The sequence below is a fragment of the Orussus abietinus genome, unplaced genomic scaffold (genome assembly GCF_000612105.2).
Source record: "Orussus abietinus isolate OABI.00-Male unplaced genomic scaffold, Oabi_2.0 scaffold1, whole genome shotgun sequence".
Classification (NCBI taxonomy): Eukaryota; Metazoa; Arthropoda; class Insecta; order Hymenoptera; family Orussidae; genus Orussus; species Orussus abietinus.
Window position 1 is genome coordinate 4,103,293 of NW_019396017.1, and position 18,367 is coordinate 4,121,659.

The 18,367-nt window shown below is 48.8% G+C and overlaps 1 protein-coding gene across 1 annotated transcript in view; it reads right to left on the minus strand.

The window, feature by feature from the left end:
* LOC105697945 (phosphatidylinositol 3-kinase regulatory subunit alpha) overlaps window positions 1–18,367 on the minus strand; it is a 41,061-nt gene that overhangs the window by 5,327 nt on the left and 17,367 nt on the right. Inside the window, exons 6-17 of the mRNA XM_012421697.1 lie at window positions 15,550–15,659; window positions 8,907–9,041; window positions 6,149–6,416; window positions 5,443–5,538; window positions 2,529–2,714; window positions 2,310–2,438; window positions 1,972–2,179; window positions 1,598–1,837; window positions 1,130–1,457; window positions 795–1,042; window positions 526–702; window positions 49–303 (exon numbers count right to left, since the gene is read on the minus strand). Of these exons, the coding sequence (XP_012277120.1) occupies window positions 49–303; window positions 526–702; window positions 795–1,042; window positions 1,130–1,457; window positions 1,598–1,837; window positions 1,972–2,179; window positions 2,310–2,438; window positions 2,529–2,714; window positions 5,443–5,538; window positions 6,149–6,416; window positions 8,907–9,041; window positions 15,550–15,659 (2,380 nt within the window). The remainder of the gene's footprint in view (window positions 1–48; window positions 304–525; window positions 703–794; window positions 1,043–1,129; window positions 1,458–1,597; window positions 1,838–1,971; window positions 2,180–2,309; window positions 2,439–2,528; window positions 2,715–5,442; window positions 5,539–6,148; window positions 6,417–8,906; window positions 9,042–15,549; window positions 15,660–18,367) is intronic.

Below are 18,367 nucleotides of genomic sequence, written 5' to 3' on the forward strand. Positions count from 1 at the left end.
ATCGAATTGAATATTCTTTTATGTGCCCAAAGACAAAAAGAAGCTTACATTATTGAGAGGGCATATTGACCGCTGCTTGATCTCCTCACGAGGAAGGTCCCATCTGGACGACCTGCGAGCAACCGATCTGCATCCGGTCGAGATCCTTCGAGGAAGAGCCACGTCTCTTCGTCGCCGTGCACCTCCAAGTCAACCTCCTGCAGATCTCCGTACACCAAGTCTCCCACAACCGAGTTGGCAAACGAATGGTGCAGCACCAGCTGATTAATCTTGTTCTGGGTCATCCCGTTTTCCTTCAACCACCTGCGATTAAATTTTTCGTTAATATCTCGATTTACCTTTTTCAGCTCTATTGTAACCAAAGATGTTACTGATCAATATATTTTCAATACAATTATATTTTTTTTATTCTCTGTATCGATTTCTAATTGAATTCACGCAAAAAATCGTATCCACTGAATTTAAAATTGCAAATAATTCCATAGCATGCTATAAATTATTTTTAATTAACGTATAAAAACGTACAAGTAGTGCTTCTCCCGTTGGCGAACAAGTTGCGTAATCTCGGGCTTCAGCTTGTGCATTTCTCGCTCGAGGGTCCTGTTATATGCGATCTGCTGTTTCAAACTGTCATCAAGCTGCTCTCTGCTTTCTTCCAGGGACTTCAGTCTTCCTTTTAGAAGCTCTGCGTTATCCGTGAGACTATAAAAGAAAGATTTGCCCACAATGACTTCTACTAAATAAACGAAACATCTTAGAATATTTTAATTGTTACAAAAACCGAAAATACCCACGTGGATATTTCGTGCGGTTGAGCCTCCTTTTGGAATTTTTCCTGTAGTTTGATCTGATCCTCAAACATTTTGATAGCCTCGGAAAAAGCTTCCAGTGCTTGTCGTTTTAATTGCACCTCGTATGCTGTTCTGCTATACAATTCCGAACAATCCTGATATTGTCTCAAGGTGTCGGTCATCTCCTTATCCAACTCAACAAACTTCTGGACCACGTTCGCCATATCGGTTGTACTCGATATTTCATCTTCCTACAAATCATAGAATTAATTAATTCTTATTTACTAATATTTTTTTTGTTCGTCCTATGATGATAAAGTTTAATTAATTTTTGTTACCTGTTGAAATCTGGATATGGGGTAAAGCAGCTTGATATCCAAGGTGGAATTATATTGAGCGAGAGAACAATTTCGATAATAATCGACAAGTTCCACAACCGAATGGAAATTGTATGGTTCAGAAAACCCATATTTTCCGTTCCGATGGCAGATTTTAATGAGCTTATTTGTGCCGCCTTTTCGTAACGTCAACGTGTATTCGCCGTCTTTTTTCGACGATGCGTTTCGCACCAAAAACGTCCCATCGGGCGAGTCGATCATTTTTTCGTTGACTTCGTCCCTTTTAATGTCGCCCCAATACCATTCCGCCTCTTGCAGAGTACGCGGCCTGGACATCCAATAAGAAATTAATTATATATTTCTACATTGCACAATCTTTGGTATGCACGGTTCAAGGAAGATCTCGTTACTTTGTATTTCCATAACGATAAAGGACGTAGGCTCAAGAGGTCGGCTTAAAACGCTTACCTATGAAGTTGTTGCTGTTGTGCCTCTTTAGCACTCTCCGGTTGCGACAATCTATCGTTCGAAGAAAGGTCCTCTTCTATATTCGGAAAAGGGTCCAAAACTGGAAATTGTGGCCTGGAGACTTTTCTAGGAGGTAATTGAGGAGCACTTGCAAACTCGGGCAACCTTTCATTCCAATCGCCGTGAAGCAGCAACAACTCCATTATACGTATGTGCGCTTCAGTATTGTAGACAACTTGGCTGGAAAAAAAAAAGATCAAACCTAAATTTTTTCTCTTCGGACTTCCTTACAAGTAATGTTATCATTCCCGTACATGGCGACAACGCGATACAATATATAAATTCATTAAGTAGCAAAGATATAACAAACTTACATGATGCGGTCCCAAGGAGGCCTCAGAAATATATGGCAAATGACCTGCACAAGAATCGTCGGTGGTTCCGTGTAGCCTCTAGAATGTTGTAACTGGCATATACGACAAAAATGTGCCATCAGATGATAGAGAGTACTTTTGTGATGTGCAGGAAGATCAGTGACGAGTTGGTCAAGTAGAGTCGCGCATTGCTCGTCGCTCCGTAGACCTGAAACATAGTAAACGAGCAATCAAAAGGTGAAACAAATCATCTCGTCTGTCCATTAAATAAGGCGCGATTGCATAAAAAGGTTGTCTTCTACTCGAATTAAAATAAATTATTACACGGATGCCCTCACCTGATGCCTCCAAGTACTTATCGTAGCATTGCACCGGAATCACCGGATCTGGCAACTCTCTCAGGAACTTTTTTAGGACACTTGCGATGCATTGAGGACTGTATTGCGATAAATCCGCGTTACAGACATCTGAAATTATTACATTCTTATTGGAACGTGTTAACAATGGTTTCATTGAGATTCATAGAAATTCAACGGATCGATACAACTTGATCTTACCCTCGTTGAGCTTCTGTCGTAGTTCCACGGTTTGCTCGTTCGGAGGACTACTATGGTAAACTTTATACAGATCCAACTTCGGATCCGCATAAGCCCTTTCTTCTAGAGCCCTGGTACAACGTTCCACTAAAATTGGTGCAGAGCGGGTCGCAACGTCGAATTGCGAACAAAGTGCGAGACCAAACACTACGAAGGAATAACATGACACGTTACTGGCATTTCTCAAATGAAATATTAAAAATTCCCCTCAAAAAAAAAATACATAAAATATTCATCTGCTCATGATTATACAAGCAGGTAATGAAAATAATCTCGACAGGTATTTATCGAATGAATCATCTTGTCTCGAGGATAACAAAAAATGGCCACTGTACATAATTACGGTTGCAATTATCGGGAAGTAGAGGTTTTTAAATTCCTTCATAAGTGTGCACAAAGTATGTTGAGAAATTAAGGAGTGAATTTTCTTCTAGTTTTCAGAACTAATCCCCCTCTTCCTCTCTCTGGCGCGGGCGAGATCCTTTTTATCTTTCGCCATGAGGTCGAAATCCAGAATACGGAACGAATCACCGAATGCTCGGGACTTTTCCCCGCGAAAAGGTGGGCAAAAATAAAAAGGTAGTTCGGGGGACTTTCCGACATGCAGTTCCCACGAACACCTGTCCCCGGAGGTTCATCGCCTCGCGAGATGACGAGCGTAGGAACGCGACTCGATAAGCCGACGAATACGTGACCAGGAATACATTACGAGTACGCGGCCTCACATACTAATAGCGACTCGGACTCTACAGAAGTCCAAGTCGCTAAGTCACGAATCAAATAACTTATCCTCGGGAATAATAAAATCCTTAGATTTAACAGCTGACACACCCAACGAGGGGATGCGACTCCAATGCCGCGATATCGCGGCATCCTTCTATCGGGCACGTCTAGACAATTTTATTATCTTATTATTCCTCACCGTTATCTCTTCCCATTCTAGCAACAATTAATCGTTATCCTTGTACGCAGAAAAATGTGACCTTAAATTATACCAAACGGTGCAGAAGATGAGATTTTCCTTAACTTCACTAAGTTTTGCAAATTAATGGGAATAGGAATATATTAGTAGGAGTACGTGATTCCACACAATAATACCGACTTGACCCAGTCTCTGTCGAACATCGTTTAGGATAAATGAAATAACCTCCCGTGGAATAATAAATCCTATAACCAAAGCTGCGCCGAATAGCTCATAAAACTTTGAAAAAGTATTATTATAATCTTAGGACGATGTTATTATAAATTATGATCCCAGAACTGACATCACTTCGAGTTAGTATAACGTTTCATGTTGTTGGCCCACTTTCAGTAATTCGGCTTAATTAGTAGCGTCGTTAAATTTTAGTTAAAGACGTAGACAATGAATTTTCATAACTAATATGCAAGAACATAAGCCAGCTGGTCTATATGCTGGAGGCAATACTTTCGATTAAAATTGAATGCCTATTTCATTAATGAGAAAATGCAGATACAAAGTCACGCAGACAGAAAGCCTAAAAATTCTGTAATAACGATACAATTGAACGAATTTTCCTCCAATAGATAAGTACCATCACCGAAAGCAGTTAATTGAATTTTTATAAGATCCAGCGCGCAATATTTTAAAGCGAGACGTTTTCTAAAAGTAACGATAATAAGTAATATTAAAACACGTACCGACTCGGTCATTGAACAGGCTTAAGTATTGTAGTATTTTATTCCGTTCGTTCGCACGAGTCGAATGATAATAAGCTAAAATGATTAGTATTGTTTAATTATTGCCTCCGCATAAGATCGCAGCTGTTTAAGAATAAAAGAAATGCCCAATGTAAAAACTGTCATTTCTTTTCAGAGTGCATCGGAAAGATTCAGAGTTAAAGAAAACAGCTGGGCAAATGAACTTTGCAAACGTGAACGGGCGGAAATAAAGAAATGGCCAAAATAATCGTGTCATTTCTCTGAATACCCGGATAACGATATGCGCTTGCAAAGAAAATATCTGTTCATATGCGGCATATGCAAACGATTTCAGAAAGCACTTACGTGTGCATACGCATCGAAAGAAAGAGAAGAAACATCCTCACCGGATTCTTTATTGGCGGATATGTTCCATTCTCAGAGTCGATAATTTATGTTACTCCGTTGTAAGAAAAATGTTAGTATAGGCTCGGTTATTTCGCGTTTGAAGCAATAATTTGATTGCGCGACAGCAAGCGTATGCACTGTCCGATTTCCATCGAACACGAGGCACTGTATTACAAAGACAGAGAGAGAGAGGGACGAAGTGGTACCTTAATTCCGTGTACCGTGTTACTTACCCCGGCAAATACGTGCAAAAGAAAACCCAACGGCGAGGAAAGTTCCATTAAAAATGGACGAAATAAAATTGAAAAAAAAAATACCCACACGTACATCGGTGAATACCATAAAAAGAATGTCCTATTTACGTAATCATTTTTTTTAGATCGACCGGAGGCTATCAAACGCCGACAGGATACGGCCCTGTGGTCTGGCGCCGGGATGCTCCGGAAACGCAATCGCGACGACATCATCAGCTTGTGGAGCGAACAACCTTAATTAAACCCATCGTACAAGTATAACGAGTCTCCCGAATAGCATGGCACGCCGTGAAAAATGAGGAGAAAAAAAAGACTCGCCTCCTCACCTTGTCACCCTCGATTATTGCCCTTCTTTAACGAAGCGAAAACATCTCGAAAGTTTTTAACGTCGCGTTCTTAATTTCTAAGGGTTCCTCCGTTAACGGAATTAACGCTTTTCAGGCTCCGCCTAAGTGTCCCGATTACTTGAAAACGATATAATCCGGAGTATATGTGAAAAACGTTGGTATTAATGAAAAGTATAAAGGAGGAATACGTCGAAACCAAAGGTTCACCTGAACTGAAGCGGTTTGGTCGGCCTTCGGGGTCCGGATGACACGGCGGGTGCAAGCCCGTCGCTGAGCACATCCTGTGGGCAACCAGACCGCAATCTGCAGGCAAGAAGATGGCAAATCAGAAAAGAAAGAGCTCAATGCCGATTACGATCGATCGCGAATCGACGGATCGATCTAGGTTCTCGAGCCGCATCGATAGGGGGCGAGCTCGTTTTCTGCCTCTCCAAGGATATTAGACCGAACGCCGACCCGCGCGATACAACGTCTATCCGCTGCGCCTGGAATTCTACCGGACTCGGTTTCCCACATTTTCCCCGCCGGTTCTCCTCATTTTCTGTCATTTACATTAAGCTCCAAAATTGTACCCGTCCAATCAAATGGCAATTGAATTAACCAAGCAGTGCAGAGCCACGAATTGCCACTTGAACGGTTCAATTGGCCACTCGTGAGAGCATGGCGTAGTCTTTCACGACGAGCAAGAAAATGGCAATTACGCTCCATTTAGCGCAATTTTGCTCGTGAATCATGAAAGTTAATCGAACTTGGCAGGTTTAACCGATCCAATTCCATCGACTCGGTCGAATATTCTTCCGGATAGTAAATCCCTCGTCGCGGTTTTTTTTTTTTCTCTTTTCTTTCCTTGCCGATCCGGAGATGACATCGGCGAAGCGCGGCATAGAACATCGGTGATCGTTGCGCCGCGTACCTTGGCAGAGGAAGCCTTGATGTAAGAGGCCCCTGAGGTATTTATGGCACTTGTCGCACCTCTCCAAGACGCTGAAGCTGTGCGGCACGAGATTGTGCGGATTGTTGGGGGCGTTGGCGGGGGCGAGGGCGCTCGGCGAGGGCAGGCCGACGGCCCCCAAAGACGCTTCCGCCCCCGATAACGGGGGTGGCGACGTCGACGGCTGGCAGAGCTCCTTGATGCACTCCAAAATGTTGTCCTGGTGGAACTCATCCCTTATCCCCATGTTCTGCAAAACGTAAACGCACTTTTTAATCTCGAGTACAAGAGACGAACGAAATAATTGATAATGAATATTTTTTTTATAAACGGAACGGAGCGTCATGCAGAGTTTTGCGTAAAAATGGCGAATGCGCGAGAAAGGGGAATATAGGTCGTAAAGGGGAAAGTCCCCGTTCGGAGGATTTTCGGGCAGACGAACTTCCCTCGTTATTTCGCGAGTAACCCCCGTCGAAAGAGGGTCGCGACCGAATTCGATGCCCCATCTCGAACTTCCGCGTTTCGATAGAAAAATGGCGCCGCCGCGTCCGCCAAAATGGCGCAGGGCTTGCGCGGGGGCGGCGAATCGTCGGGAGATAAATAAGAAGCAGGGAAGAGGGAGAAAAAAAGAAATCGATTTCACGACGCGGACGCAGGCGCGATTTACGAGTCGATTAGTATGGTAATGGCGATTTACGTTCGAAAAAGCCTTGGCGCCGTGCATTTTTGTCGCGAGAAGCCCGCTCGCCTCATCTCGGCCATGTTCGGCCGGCCGAGCGAGGCCGAGAGGAGCCGAGCCGCTCCGAGGGAAACCAAACGGAGCCGAACGAGGCCGAAACCGGGCGTATCGGAGGGTAACGGTGATCGCAAGGATCTCCATGGATCGTAAAACTTTTATCGCGATATCTCTCGATCTCTCTCGGTCACGCCTCGAGCCGAGCCCGCGCGCGGGTTTACACTCGGCGAAATAGTCAAGGCTTATCGGCGGTGCCATTTTACCCTATAAATTATTACCTATTCCGTCATATTTTATTTTCCCCTCGAGATTTACATATCGTCATCTCGACGTCGTAATACGCGACATCGCCCGTATATCCTCCGCTCGGTTAACTCAAAATTAGCTTCAAGTCGTGTCCAAGTTACCGCATACGCAGGAAGCCCCTGCCTCCCCGGGACGCCGTTCCTCGTCGACTGGAAAACGATTTATCTCCTAACGGAATTAAATAAACAATTTAGCCGCCCGTCCGGTTCCCGCCCAATTTATTTTCCGTTTCTAACCGGACCCCGGCACTCGTAGGGAAAATCTCGCAATCGGGGAGATTCTCGAGATATTCCATGGAGCATCGAAAACACAGATTTCTATTGTCTCGGACTTCTCTCGTCTCTCGCCCTTTCTCTCATACAACGAACGAGGTGGAACCTCGTGGCGAGGTACAGTCATGCGCGCGCCGGTACACTCGCGTGCACTCGGAATGAACGAAGAACTCCTATTGGCTGCGACCAACTCGTTCGACCGGCGAGTGGAGGTGGACGTCGACCGCGAGGGGGTCATCGCCGACCCCGTTTCGGCGGCAACCTACGAAAGAACTTCGAGGGGTCGTGCTCTCTCTTTCTCTCTCCCTGTGCTTCGAGAAAATCTTTACGAACTCTAAAGTCACGACCTAACCCTTTTTCCGGATATTCCGTCTCCTCGACCGTTGCGTCCATCGAGAGCTCGCAACCGGAAGTAAGATCGCGGTCCACCCTTCGATTGAGCCAATAATCCCGCAAAAACGATAAAAAAAAAAATTGGTTCAAATTGCGTAGGCTACGACGATTTCTTCGACTGTATTGAAACGTTAAATAGCACGTGCCTACAATGAACGTATGGATGCATTAATTAATTAACGGTAATGAGAAGCGAGTAATTATACTTTTTAAAATATGCGAAATATATCCGCAATTATTCCACTAATCTCGGTAACGATATGTGGCACGGAAGAGAAAAATCATATCAGCGATTTTCTTTTCCTTTCGTTTTTTAATTGCTGGCCAATCTAATATTTATCCCATTAGTTAAGGATAGACCTTGGCCTCTTCCAACTCTTATCCGTAAATATTTCCTGGAAAATATTCCATCAAATGCCATGAGGAATCTTCGATGGACTAATGATTGCAGACAGAAGGAGTTCGACGTTTCACTAAATATAGCGATTGAATAAACCATTACGCATGATTCATTTGACCTGTGGCACGCGTGTGATGCATGCATTAACAAGAATCAATTCGATTCTATTTCAGTGCAGCCTTAAGTCTGGAAATCGAAACGACATGGAGGGATTTTATCATCTCTTGAATAATTTACTCGAACACCCGACTAATTAGCTGACTTAATAATTATTATTCAGCTGATGCTTCAAACAATCAACTAGTCAATTATCCAAGCAATTATTTACACGAGATTCGAGACGGGGTAAAAAAAATTATTCTAACCATTTCTCCGCCTTCGATGCGACATGCCACGAAAATATTAGCAAGTAATCCTCGAGACAACTTGCCGTATCACTGGTGTATTGTTTCGACAATTTCGAATTTCAAATTACAATGCAGATGGCTTTTTTTATATATGATTCATTAGGTTTACATTTTCCAATTTATCGACGGACCCTTCCGCGCCCAATCACCGAGTTCTTGTATTAATTTCATTCCACGCGGAACATTCCGTCCAGGTACTTTGGATAAATCGTATGATCTTCCTTACCATGAGCTTCTCTCGATCCAAGTGAGGTAGATCGCTGCCCTTGATGTCTTTGGACTTGAAAACGTCGGCATAGCGATACAAGTTCAGAGCTGACATCCATTCTACGACGTTCAAAGATGTCCATTCGCTAACAGGCTGTAAAAAAAGCAAGAATCCGTCAGTGCATCGACGTCGGTACGATTGCGCAACGAGAGGGGAAGTACGAAAAATAGATGAAATAAAAAAGACCGATAAGATATTTTCATATCTTCGATATTCGAGGAAATTCCTTTGGAAACGTCAACCCTTAATTATCCTCATATATACATTTCAACCCCGCGCCATGTACCGCGAATCTACGTGAATATTAATATCAGCACTTTTGGTATTTCAAGTAGGTATCCCGAATAGCTAATTTCACAGGCACGCGAAAGTAGGGTATAATATGGTAATGATAGTCGCGCTAGCCATTCCTTAAGCGATACATTAAATATGCGACCCCGTGCAAACACTTTTTTCTTTTTTTTCACCCGTAAAAATAACGGATCGAACGACGATTTCAAATCTCGTGACTTAGGTACGATTTCTCTCCTCGAACTATGCAGTAATCCTTCCACTCGTAAAAAACGATCCCAGAGCCGCGATTTCTCTTAATCCAAATTCCGGAATGTCGTAGACGATTTTATCACGTGCATAACTAACGAACCTCCGATTTCAACGAATGCAGGCTCCAAGGAGACGCCCAAAAATTGTCTACGCAAATTATTATTAATCTCAAAGCATAAGCTTTCTTATCGTGCTCGAAGGTAAATAAAATCGTCCGCGGAGTGTATCAGCGATAAAACATCGACCTTAACGCGAAAGATTAGCGTTAATGCCAACGTGACCGTCGTCGCACCATCCCGGTTGGTGGCATCAATTATAGCCACTAAGGAACAACTTTTGTTTTTTTATAGACCAGTTAATCTATCCTGACGACCAACGGTCGAAGGATTTCTTGCAAATTCGCGCGTCAACCGACAAGTTCTGGCGCCGATTTTCGCATTCCCGTTTCGCTCGCGGACAAATCGGTTAAAAAGAAAAAAAAAAAAAAAGAAGAAATTATCGTAACAAATAACAAACCTGAAAGTGACCAATCCATTTACGCGGTTCTTCGGAAAATCAATTAATGGAGCACTCCTCGACGTCCAGGGAGTTAAAAAAAAAAAAGAAGAAAAAAATACACTGGAGTTTTATCAAGGTTCGGACATCTCGCAAGAGGCCGCTAATCTCGTTCTCATGGAAATCAATTCCGCGCGGTAGGCGAGCCATTAGCATTGGATTTTAATCGAATAAAATCGATCGAATTAATTCGAAGCGGGGGAGAAATGGATTCCTTTACGCGAGCTCGTTATTTCGCGACGAGGAGACCTGGACGGCGAGTAGATAATGGCTTCCTCGTGGGTACTCATAATTTCCCAGGGAAGAATCAGGTTTTCTCGATGTCCCCGGCCCTCGAGACGGTCCCACCGAGGTTCGACAGGTGCTAGATAGATTACGTCCGATCGATTAGCACCGTCATCGAGCTCTCGCAATGGCGGAAGTTGGCCCTTGCCCCTCGGAGCGCGAGCCTCCAAACGGACCACCAAACGGGCCGCGGAAGACCCCGAGGAGATGCCAAGTGCAAAGGCAGAGATAAAGCAGGCAGTGTGCTCAAAGGAGTTATTTTCAGCGATTAACGCTATTTCGGAACGCTCGACGTGAAATTCCGGAGCACACCGCGGAGAGATGGTCTTTCCGTCCAGCATCCTTTTTTTCTCCCTCCGCCCGGTTTTTTACATTTTCGGTCGCGTGCCCGTTTCCTTTCCAATTTCCCATTTTGACTCTTTTCCAGGTCGTGGTCGCTTATTTCTCTGGCTCCTGGCAGAGAAGATTCACGGTTGGCCAGCACGTAAACGTTGCTCTCAAAAATACACGAGACCGCCCTGCGCAGAGTAATTAACCCATGGAGATTTGTCGGCCGTGTTATTATCGATTACCCGTGCGGTATCGGGATTATCGACCGCATCGTTCGTCGATTGGCATTAATTATTTATGGCGATGCAGCCACGACGGAGGCCCTCGCCAGGGTGTGAGTGGAATTCATCGAGTGTTCCGTCCAGGATACTTTAACGACGTTTTATAAATACTTTATTACAAAAAAAAAGAAAGTCAACTCGAAACGGCGCAGAAATGATTTCACGTTACGTCCGACCCTTCCGACGATTGTAGCGTTCTCTTTTTACTTCGAAACCCCTGCGGAATTGGCGAATGAATTTAAAAATAGATCCCGGTCTTCTTTTAGATCCAACCAAGCCCGTCGAGCCGACACCTGGCTGAACGGATTCTAAAGGACCCACTCTCGTGACCCTTTTGCAATTAACATTTGCAATAACGACGAACAGGTGCATTTTACCGATGCGAGAGGGGCTCGCGAACGCCGACGGGAAATCACGCGATCGTTCGATCGAAGTTCGAAGTGCCATAAGCGAACGGTGTGGCATGGCTTCGGCCGGATATGTCCTCTTTGCCTAAATGGGAAACGCAGGTAAAGTCGATTCCAATCGCGATAATTATATACGGTAATGTATTCGAGGAACGAGACGCCGGCAGAAACTACAGCGAGGGAATATCCAATGATTACGATGAGCAATAACCAATTTAATGGTGGATCGATTAACCGATTCGACCGTCCAAAATCGCACTTCGGGCGGTCTCGAGTACGTCGAGGTGCGCGTAGAAAATCACCCAAGGCTCTAGGTTTACGATCCCGAGGGGGGAATTTTTTATCGTATCCGAAGTTATCGCGAGGGGATACCGCGACGATTCGAAGATTGGCTTTCGAGGTTTACGGATCGATAAAATCTGCTAAAAGCGTGGGGCCAATACCTCAAAGGCAGTACAAGGAGAGAGAGAGCCGCGTCGAGGCTGGCTGGAATAGCGGAAAATAAATAGAGGAGAATCGGCAAAGTAGCTGGATATCTTTTTTCTTCTTTCTTTTCGAGCATCGAGAGGAAGGTAGAACAGGGGAAAGGGACTTTCGATCTCGGAAACGGAAAGCGCCGACACGTGCGTGCATCCACACGCTCGCGGGGCCGCGTGACTCGTGAGATATCAGCTGATTGTGACAGCCCGGGCTTTACGACTCAACCGGAGTAATTCCGCCAAGAGTTATAGCGGATGGTACCGCGATGTCCCGAGGACGGGCTTTCCTCTTTTACGGATCGACAAGATCTCCTGAAATGACGGATCCATAAAACGTCTGCGAGAGGAGACTCGGCGCATAATCGGAGAAAAAGGTTCGCAGCGACCGACTCGAGGACTGGCGGAAAGGAAATAGGGGGAAAAAAAAAAAGAATAAGACGAGAAGGCTCGACGGTATCGTTGGCACGAGTCGGCGAGATAACGAAACGCTTAAACGCCTAGAAGATCGCTCCGATCCCAGACCCCGCGTTCGTTAACCTGGCTAATTTAGATAAGCTTAGACATCGAAGCTACCGCGAGCCTAGACAATTATCGGCCACTCGTGGGGTATCAGCCGATAACGACGAAGCCTCGAGCTCCAGAAGGAAAAATTCACCCGCGGTGACCCCTGCGACGTCCAAACGATAAACTTTCGACATTTTCGGATAGACTTGGTCCGTCAAAAGCGCGGCCGAGAGAGAAAGCCGCGTGGCTTATCACGGCGCCGCGTTATCCGAGGCTAAGCCAGGACCGAAACGCCATTTTCCCCAAGAGAACCTAGGGTGTTCCTATTTCGTCCCACCCCGTAAGCTCATGGGTTTCGAAATTTCCCTCCCCGACCCCCACAGTCTCCCGCGTACCTCGTGCTTCCGTTTCCCAAATAGCATTTTTTTTTTAATTTTAATTTACCGTTTCGCTTCGTCTTCCAAAATGTGACTCGACCCACGTTGGGCAAACTCGACGACGAGCACCGATCGACCGGTCGTCGAGGCGAAGCCATCCCGATTCCGAACCCGGGAGGTCAGCTGGCGACCCGGAGGGTCTCGACCGGTCGGTAAAACAGATCGCAGCTCGTCCACGTCCTTTCCCCTCGCACGGCCGATCGACCCAGGGGAAATGGGACAGCTGGGACGATCCGTATCGCTCCGAGTATCGGGTTGCCTTCGGATGTGCGCCTCGCCGAGCCGCGCTTCGGCGATGCTCCGGAAAAACGAGTTACGACGCTCTCCGTCTCCCTTTTCAAATATTTTTACATCGGTATCTCCTCGTGACCTTAATCGCGTTCCGAATGATCGTTTCCGCCCTTTCAGGCGATTTGAGGCGACCCTTCATATCAAGATCTTCCCGTCATCCTGCGACCACCACCGGTGGTGGTCTACATCTACATTTTCAGGCTGCCATTTTTTTCTCCTCTATTTCTCCTTCCCCGCGAAAAAGTGCATCGCAAACGCATGGGAACCCGAGCGTTGCACCAGTGAAACGAAACTCCTACTACGCCTTCGGAATTTTTTCACGGCGTAAATCCGGGCATCCTCGAAAATTCGCTCCCGGTGAAATTCGTCGTTCAAAGGGACCAAAACGGTCAAGAGTCGTTAATAGTCCGATTTGGAAATTTATACGCGCGGAAAGGTTACGGAAAAACTCGACGGAAGGAGGTGCTCGGATGGCGCGGGGGAAGCGAGCAAGAGTTCGCCCGGGCTTTTTTAAAGGAGGTTTCTTTTCCGAGTTCGGCGACGAAAAGCAGGAGGAGGTCTTTCGAGAGGTGGACGTCGTTCGTCGAGGGAGCCAGAGAAGGAGCCGTGCCTCCGCGGCTCGATCGCCGTGACCGATTGCACGGCCCTCGTGAGAAAGGCTCGTTAATGATATCCGAAGATCGCTGGTGTGACGTTTGCGCCCTCGTTGCATCGCGGCGGCCGGTTAAAAATATCGATACGCTGTATTTGCGATTATTCTACAAGCGAGATGCTATCTCGAAGCCGCGCTCCGCCAACCGCGAGGTAGCGAGAGAAAGAACCGCGAAGGGAGAGAGAAAACGATCCGAGTATAACGTTGCAAAGAGTACCAGAGGCCGATAATTATATGTTCCAACTAGAACATCGGATACCCGAGGTCAGTAATTATTAACCATAATTTGAATGTCAAATACTAAAGGGGGAAAAAAAAAAATGAAGGAGAGTAAACGAAAGCCGGAGAGAGGGCGCGCCTAAAAAAAAATCACCAAATGGTGATTTCGCCTCGCGGAAGGTCGAATTTTCAATTTCGAGGATTTTCGACGTCTTCGAATTTTCTTTCCTATGGGGTAATAAGGTAAAGACTCGTTTCGTAGGCGAGGTGCCGAAGGAGGTTAACCAGAGAAACGTCTTCCACCGGGGGAGATTTCGAAAGTCCGTTGCCTGGACGGGATGCACACCAACCGTTGGCACGCCCGGAGCATTTTCACGGACGAAACGTCGTCGAAAGTACGGCTCTCGTATGAATAGTATATTAAATTGCACGGAATGAAATGAAATTCCCCTCTGGACGGTGCCTTCTCTCGCTAACCTCCCGCGCGCACGTATCGCGATTCGCGTATCGCAACGCATGCGCGGTAGTGGACGAGTTTTTGCCGCAAAGCGTCCGGAGAGCCGCGAAAGTGCGCCATTAAATTCGGCGATGTAAACCCCCATAGGAATTTACGTGGCGAGAGGTGCCCCGTTAATCTCGACTCGACCCCGCGACCCCTTTCCCACGTGCGCGACGATACGAATTACTCGGGTCAAAATGTTTTTAAAAATTGCATTTAAACGGGGAATGAAGTTCCAATAAACTGGCGAAACTTTTCCTGTCGCTCGATAATTTTGAAATTCGTAGGATGCGGAAACGTATCCTTCGACGGGTCGGCGCGTCGTAAGTGCCGATCGCCCGGAATCGAAATTAAGCACCGCGGGATACCAAAGGCCAAACGGCGCGGTGACGAAATACCAAATTAAGTACCATGCAAAAACCGAGGAGATACATAATCGCGAAGCGAAGTGCAAGATAAGCATAGCGAAAGATAGGCGAGATTCCATGTAAAACGATGCGACGAGGCGCGGATCGGGTCTCGATTAGAAACGTTAAAATTCCATTAAAACTCGAGATCCCGATAAGAGCGCGCGCGTTTCGGAGCGAGCCAATCTTTCCCCGGATAAATTCCTCCGACGTTTAGTCTGCCCCGACGTAATCCAAACAACGTTTCCAAAGAGGCGCGCAGAAAATATCGAATCCCCGATTCCGATTCCGATTCCGTCGAGGATCTCACCTGACCGGCGCCTCGCCTTCTACTCCGCGTAAACCGCGTCCTCGCCGATCGGGCACCCAAATCTCGATTGATCAGGGGACGAGTAATCAACCGCCGCGACAAGACTTGCCAGGAACGATGAGAAATTCCTGGCAACTCGTCGGACATATTTCCAAATTTTTTTTTTTTTTTTTTTTAGCAACACGGAAGGGAATAAAACTCTATAAAATATCCTTCAGCAATATTTGTTTTTCTTTACCACGGGCTTCGAAGGGCATCGAAAGGAAACGTTCGGGGATACGAATAAAAATAAAAATGAAGGTTCTCGATATTCTCGGGAACTCCGGTCCACGTCCCGGAGACCTCTAGGGACGGAAGCTAGGGATCCAGCCCCGAGGAACGGAAACGAGAGTCGATACCGACCTTGTCCTTGTCGTAGACCTGTCTCTGCGGAGCGTGACCCTTGGCGGTCCATTGGCAGGCCCGCTGTCCGGCGTACTCCGCGCAGACGAGATGGAAGCACGCGTGGCATTCTGTGGGACATAGAGAGCCGCACATACAGCAACACGGACTGCCGACGGGCGCGTCGTTCGAGGCGGGCTTGGCGGGCTCGGGCGCGGCCCTGCCGCTCCCGGCGACCTTGGGCTGCACCTGCGCGCCCGGGCACCAGCACATGTGCCGGTGGAAGGAGAGGGGCCGGGCGCAGCACGCGGCGACGTCGACGGCGGCCTCGGGCTCGCGGGGCGGGCTGGCGGGCGCGACCCCGCGCGGCCGCGCCGCCGGCGGGCCGGCCGGGCCGGCCGGGCCGGCCGAGCCGGTCGAGCCGCCCGCGGCGCTCTTCCTCAGCATGTAATTGTCCGAATCGACCGCCAGGAGGCGCGACATGGCGGGCGAGATCTTGGCGTTGGTCCTCTTCCCCGAGGGCGCCTCCTCCTCGCGGCCCTCGGGCGCGGGCTGGGCCGGGAGGGCGCCCTCGACGCGGCCCTCCCGGGACTCGGCCGCGGGGGCCGCCATCTACTCGCGGGTCGGCCGCGACGCCGGTCCTTCCGCGGCGCGGCCTTCGCGCATGCCGCGACCTCGAAACTCCGGCCGGCCCCTGCCGTGGACCGGCTACGACCTCTACGAACGCGGAATTGCCGGAGCCGAACCAAACCGGTTTCCAGCCTCGGGTGCGTACATTTTCGAGCGGGACGACTCCGACTCCCTCTCTCTCTCTCTCTCCCTGCGTCCCGGGTTCGCGAGACTCGGCTCGCCCGGGTCCCGGAGGCGGCCGGAGGACGCCGAGCCCGAAGGGACCGGGAAGATGCGGCTCGTGAAAGGCGAACGAGTCGTCCAGAAGTCTCGATCGATAAGCACCCGAGACTCCGCAGGGGTTCTCAAAGTCCGAGGGTTACGGTAAAGGCACCTTTTTTTCTAGCTTTCGGACGGAATGCGGAACCGGTCCCCGCCGGGCCTGGAGACCCGGCTGCCGAGAGCTCCTCCGGGACGCGTCGACTCTTCCTCGCCGAGGGGACGATCTCGACCTTCCGCCCGGGGAAGAGCCGAGGGCGAATTCCACGTTCCGACGCACTCGCGGGGTCCCGGGACGGGACCTCGACGACGGCTCCGAGAGGTTCCTCCCGATCGTCCGCCACCTCGGCGAGGAGGGACCGGCGTCTCTCGACTCGCCGTCCCTCGTCTTTCGCGTCTCCTGGACGAAGGATCCTCCTGGGTCTCGGATCTTCCCGGAAGGGAATCGCCGGGGGTCCTTCTCTCGCTCCTACGCCCGCGGGTCGCCGTCTTCCGTTCCTCTCTCTCGTTCCCTCGCACCTTCCCGGCCGGTTTCTCCTTTCGCCGTATCCATCTCCTCTCCCGCTGCCGGCGCGATCGCACTGCCTTACCGACCGGTTCCGGCCTCGCCTCTCCCCGGAGAAGGCCCCCGGGTCTCGACCGGTCCACTCGCGCCGCGCTTTCTCCGGTTTCCCTGGCGAGGTCTCCTCCCCCGCCCACCCGCCACTGGCCTGCCTCGGATCACTGCGCGCACATCACTGCCGGTCCCGAAACTCCCGCGACTCGTCTCGCGGCCGGTCGAGGGGTCCACGTCGCGATCCGGTCTGTCCGGCCGGGAGGGGTCGCGCCCAGAGCCCAGAGCGGAGTAACGCGAGAGCCGAGAGCCGAGAGGCGAGCCGCGAGACGGCCGCGAGTCGAACGGAACGGAACGGAGTCACGCACGGTCGGCTCGGCGCACAGCTGACCGGCCGGTCCGCCAGGTTCGGTCAATAGCCATAGCGAGCCCGAGCCCGAGCCCGAGACCCGACGAGCCGCCCTCGGCCCTTTCCGCCCGCGGTCGGTCGTCTCCGTGGCCTTTGCGGCGCAACCTCGGATACCCCGAGGGCGCCCGAGGAGCCCCGCCGGACACTTTTTCCCGAGCGCCGGAAATGTGGACGGTGGATTTCGAGCCGGAGCGAGGGAGTTTTAGATTTTAGAATTTTTTCCGATCGCGAAGCCACGGTCGGTTGAACGTTTCGATCGATCGAAATTTTGGGGAGGTCGTTTTCTTCGAGGTCGATGAGGATTTTGGGCTCGCCGTTTCCTCTCCCGCGAGATCTGCCAACCTTGGGCTCCGTTTCGTTCGAGAAAAATTTCCCCGTCGGCTCGAAAGAGTGGGAGAGCTTTCCGTTGAGAGGGCAATTTTTAAGTTTTTACTCTCTCCGATGACTCGTTCGAAGATTGAAATTGCTTTCGAGAACGTTTATTCCTCTCGCGGAAATATAGGAGAACTTTTCCAGACCCCTGGAGGGTTACCGTATCTCGAAACTTTTTTAATTCCCGAAAAACGGAAACCTCCCTCGATGGGCAAATTTTCCCCGGAAACCGCGTCGAAGCTCGTCACGAATTTGCCCCTTTCGTAAAAAGAAGTTCCTCCTTGTAAACTTTTCCTCTTTCGCTCGGTCCTCGTTTTACGAATCGGACGAAAAAAAATTCGTGGCCGATTATTTTCCATTTTTCTTATTTGCCTTCCGACGTTTCTCTCCCCGCTTATCGACGCTTATTCCATTCTCGTCGCCGTTTCCATCCCGAAAATGACGATCCAAATGAAATATTAACATAAAGGTCGGATGGGCACCTCTTCCAAAAACGGCTATCGTTCCTTCCAACCCGAGGACCTTCGCCGTCCTCCTCCTCGTCCCGGCCATCGTTATTTAGCTAAAACCAGTCTTCTCCTTTCCCCTTTCTCGACGCGATATTAAATAAAATCCCG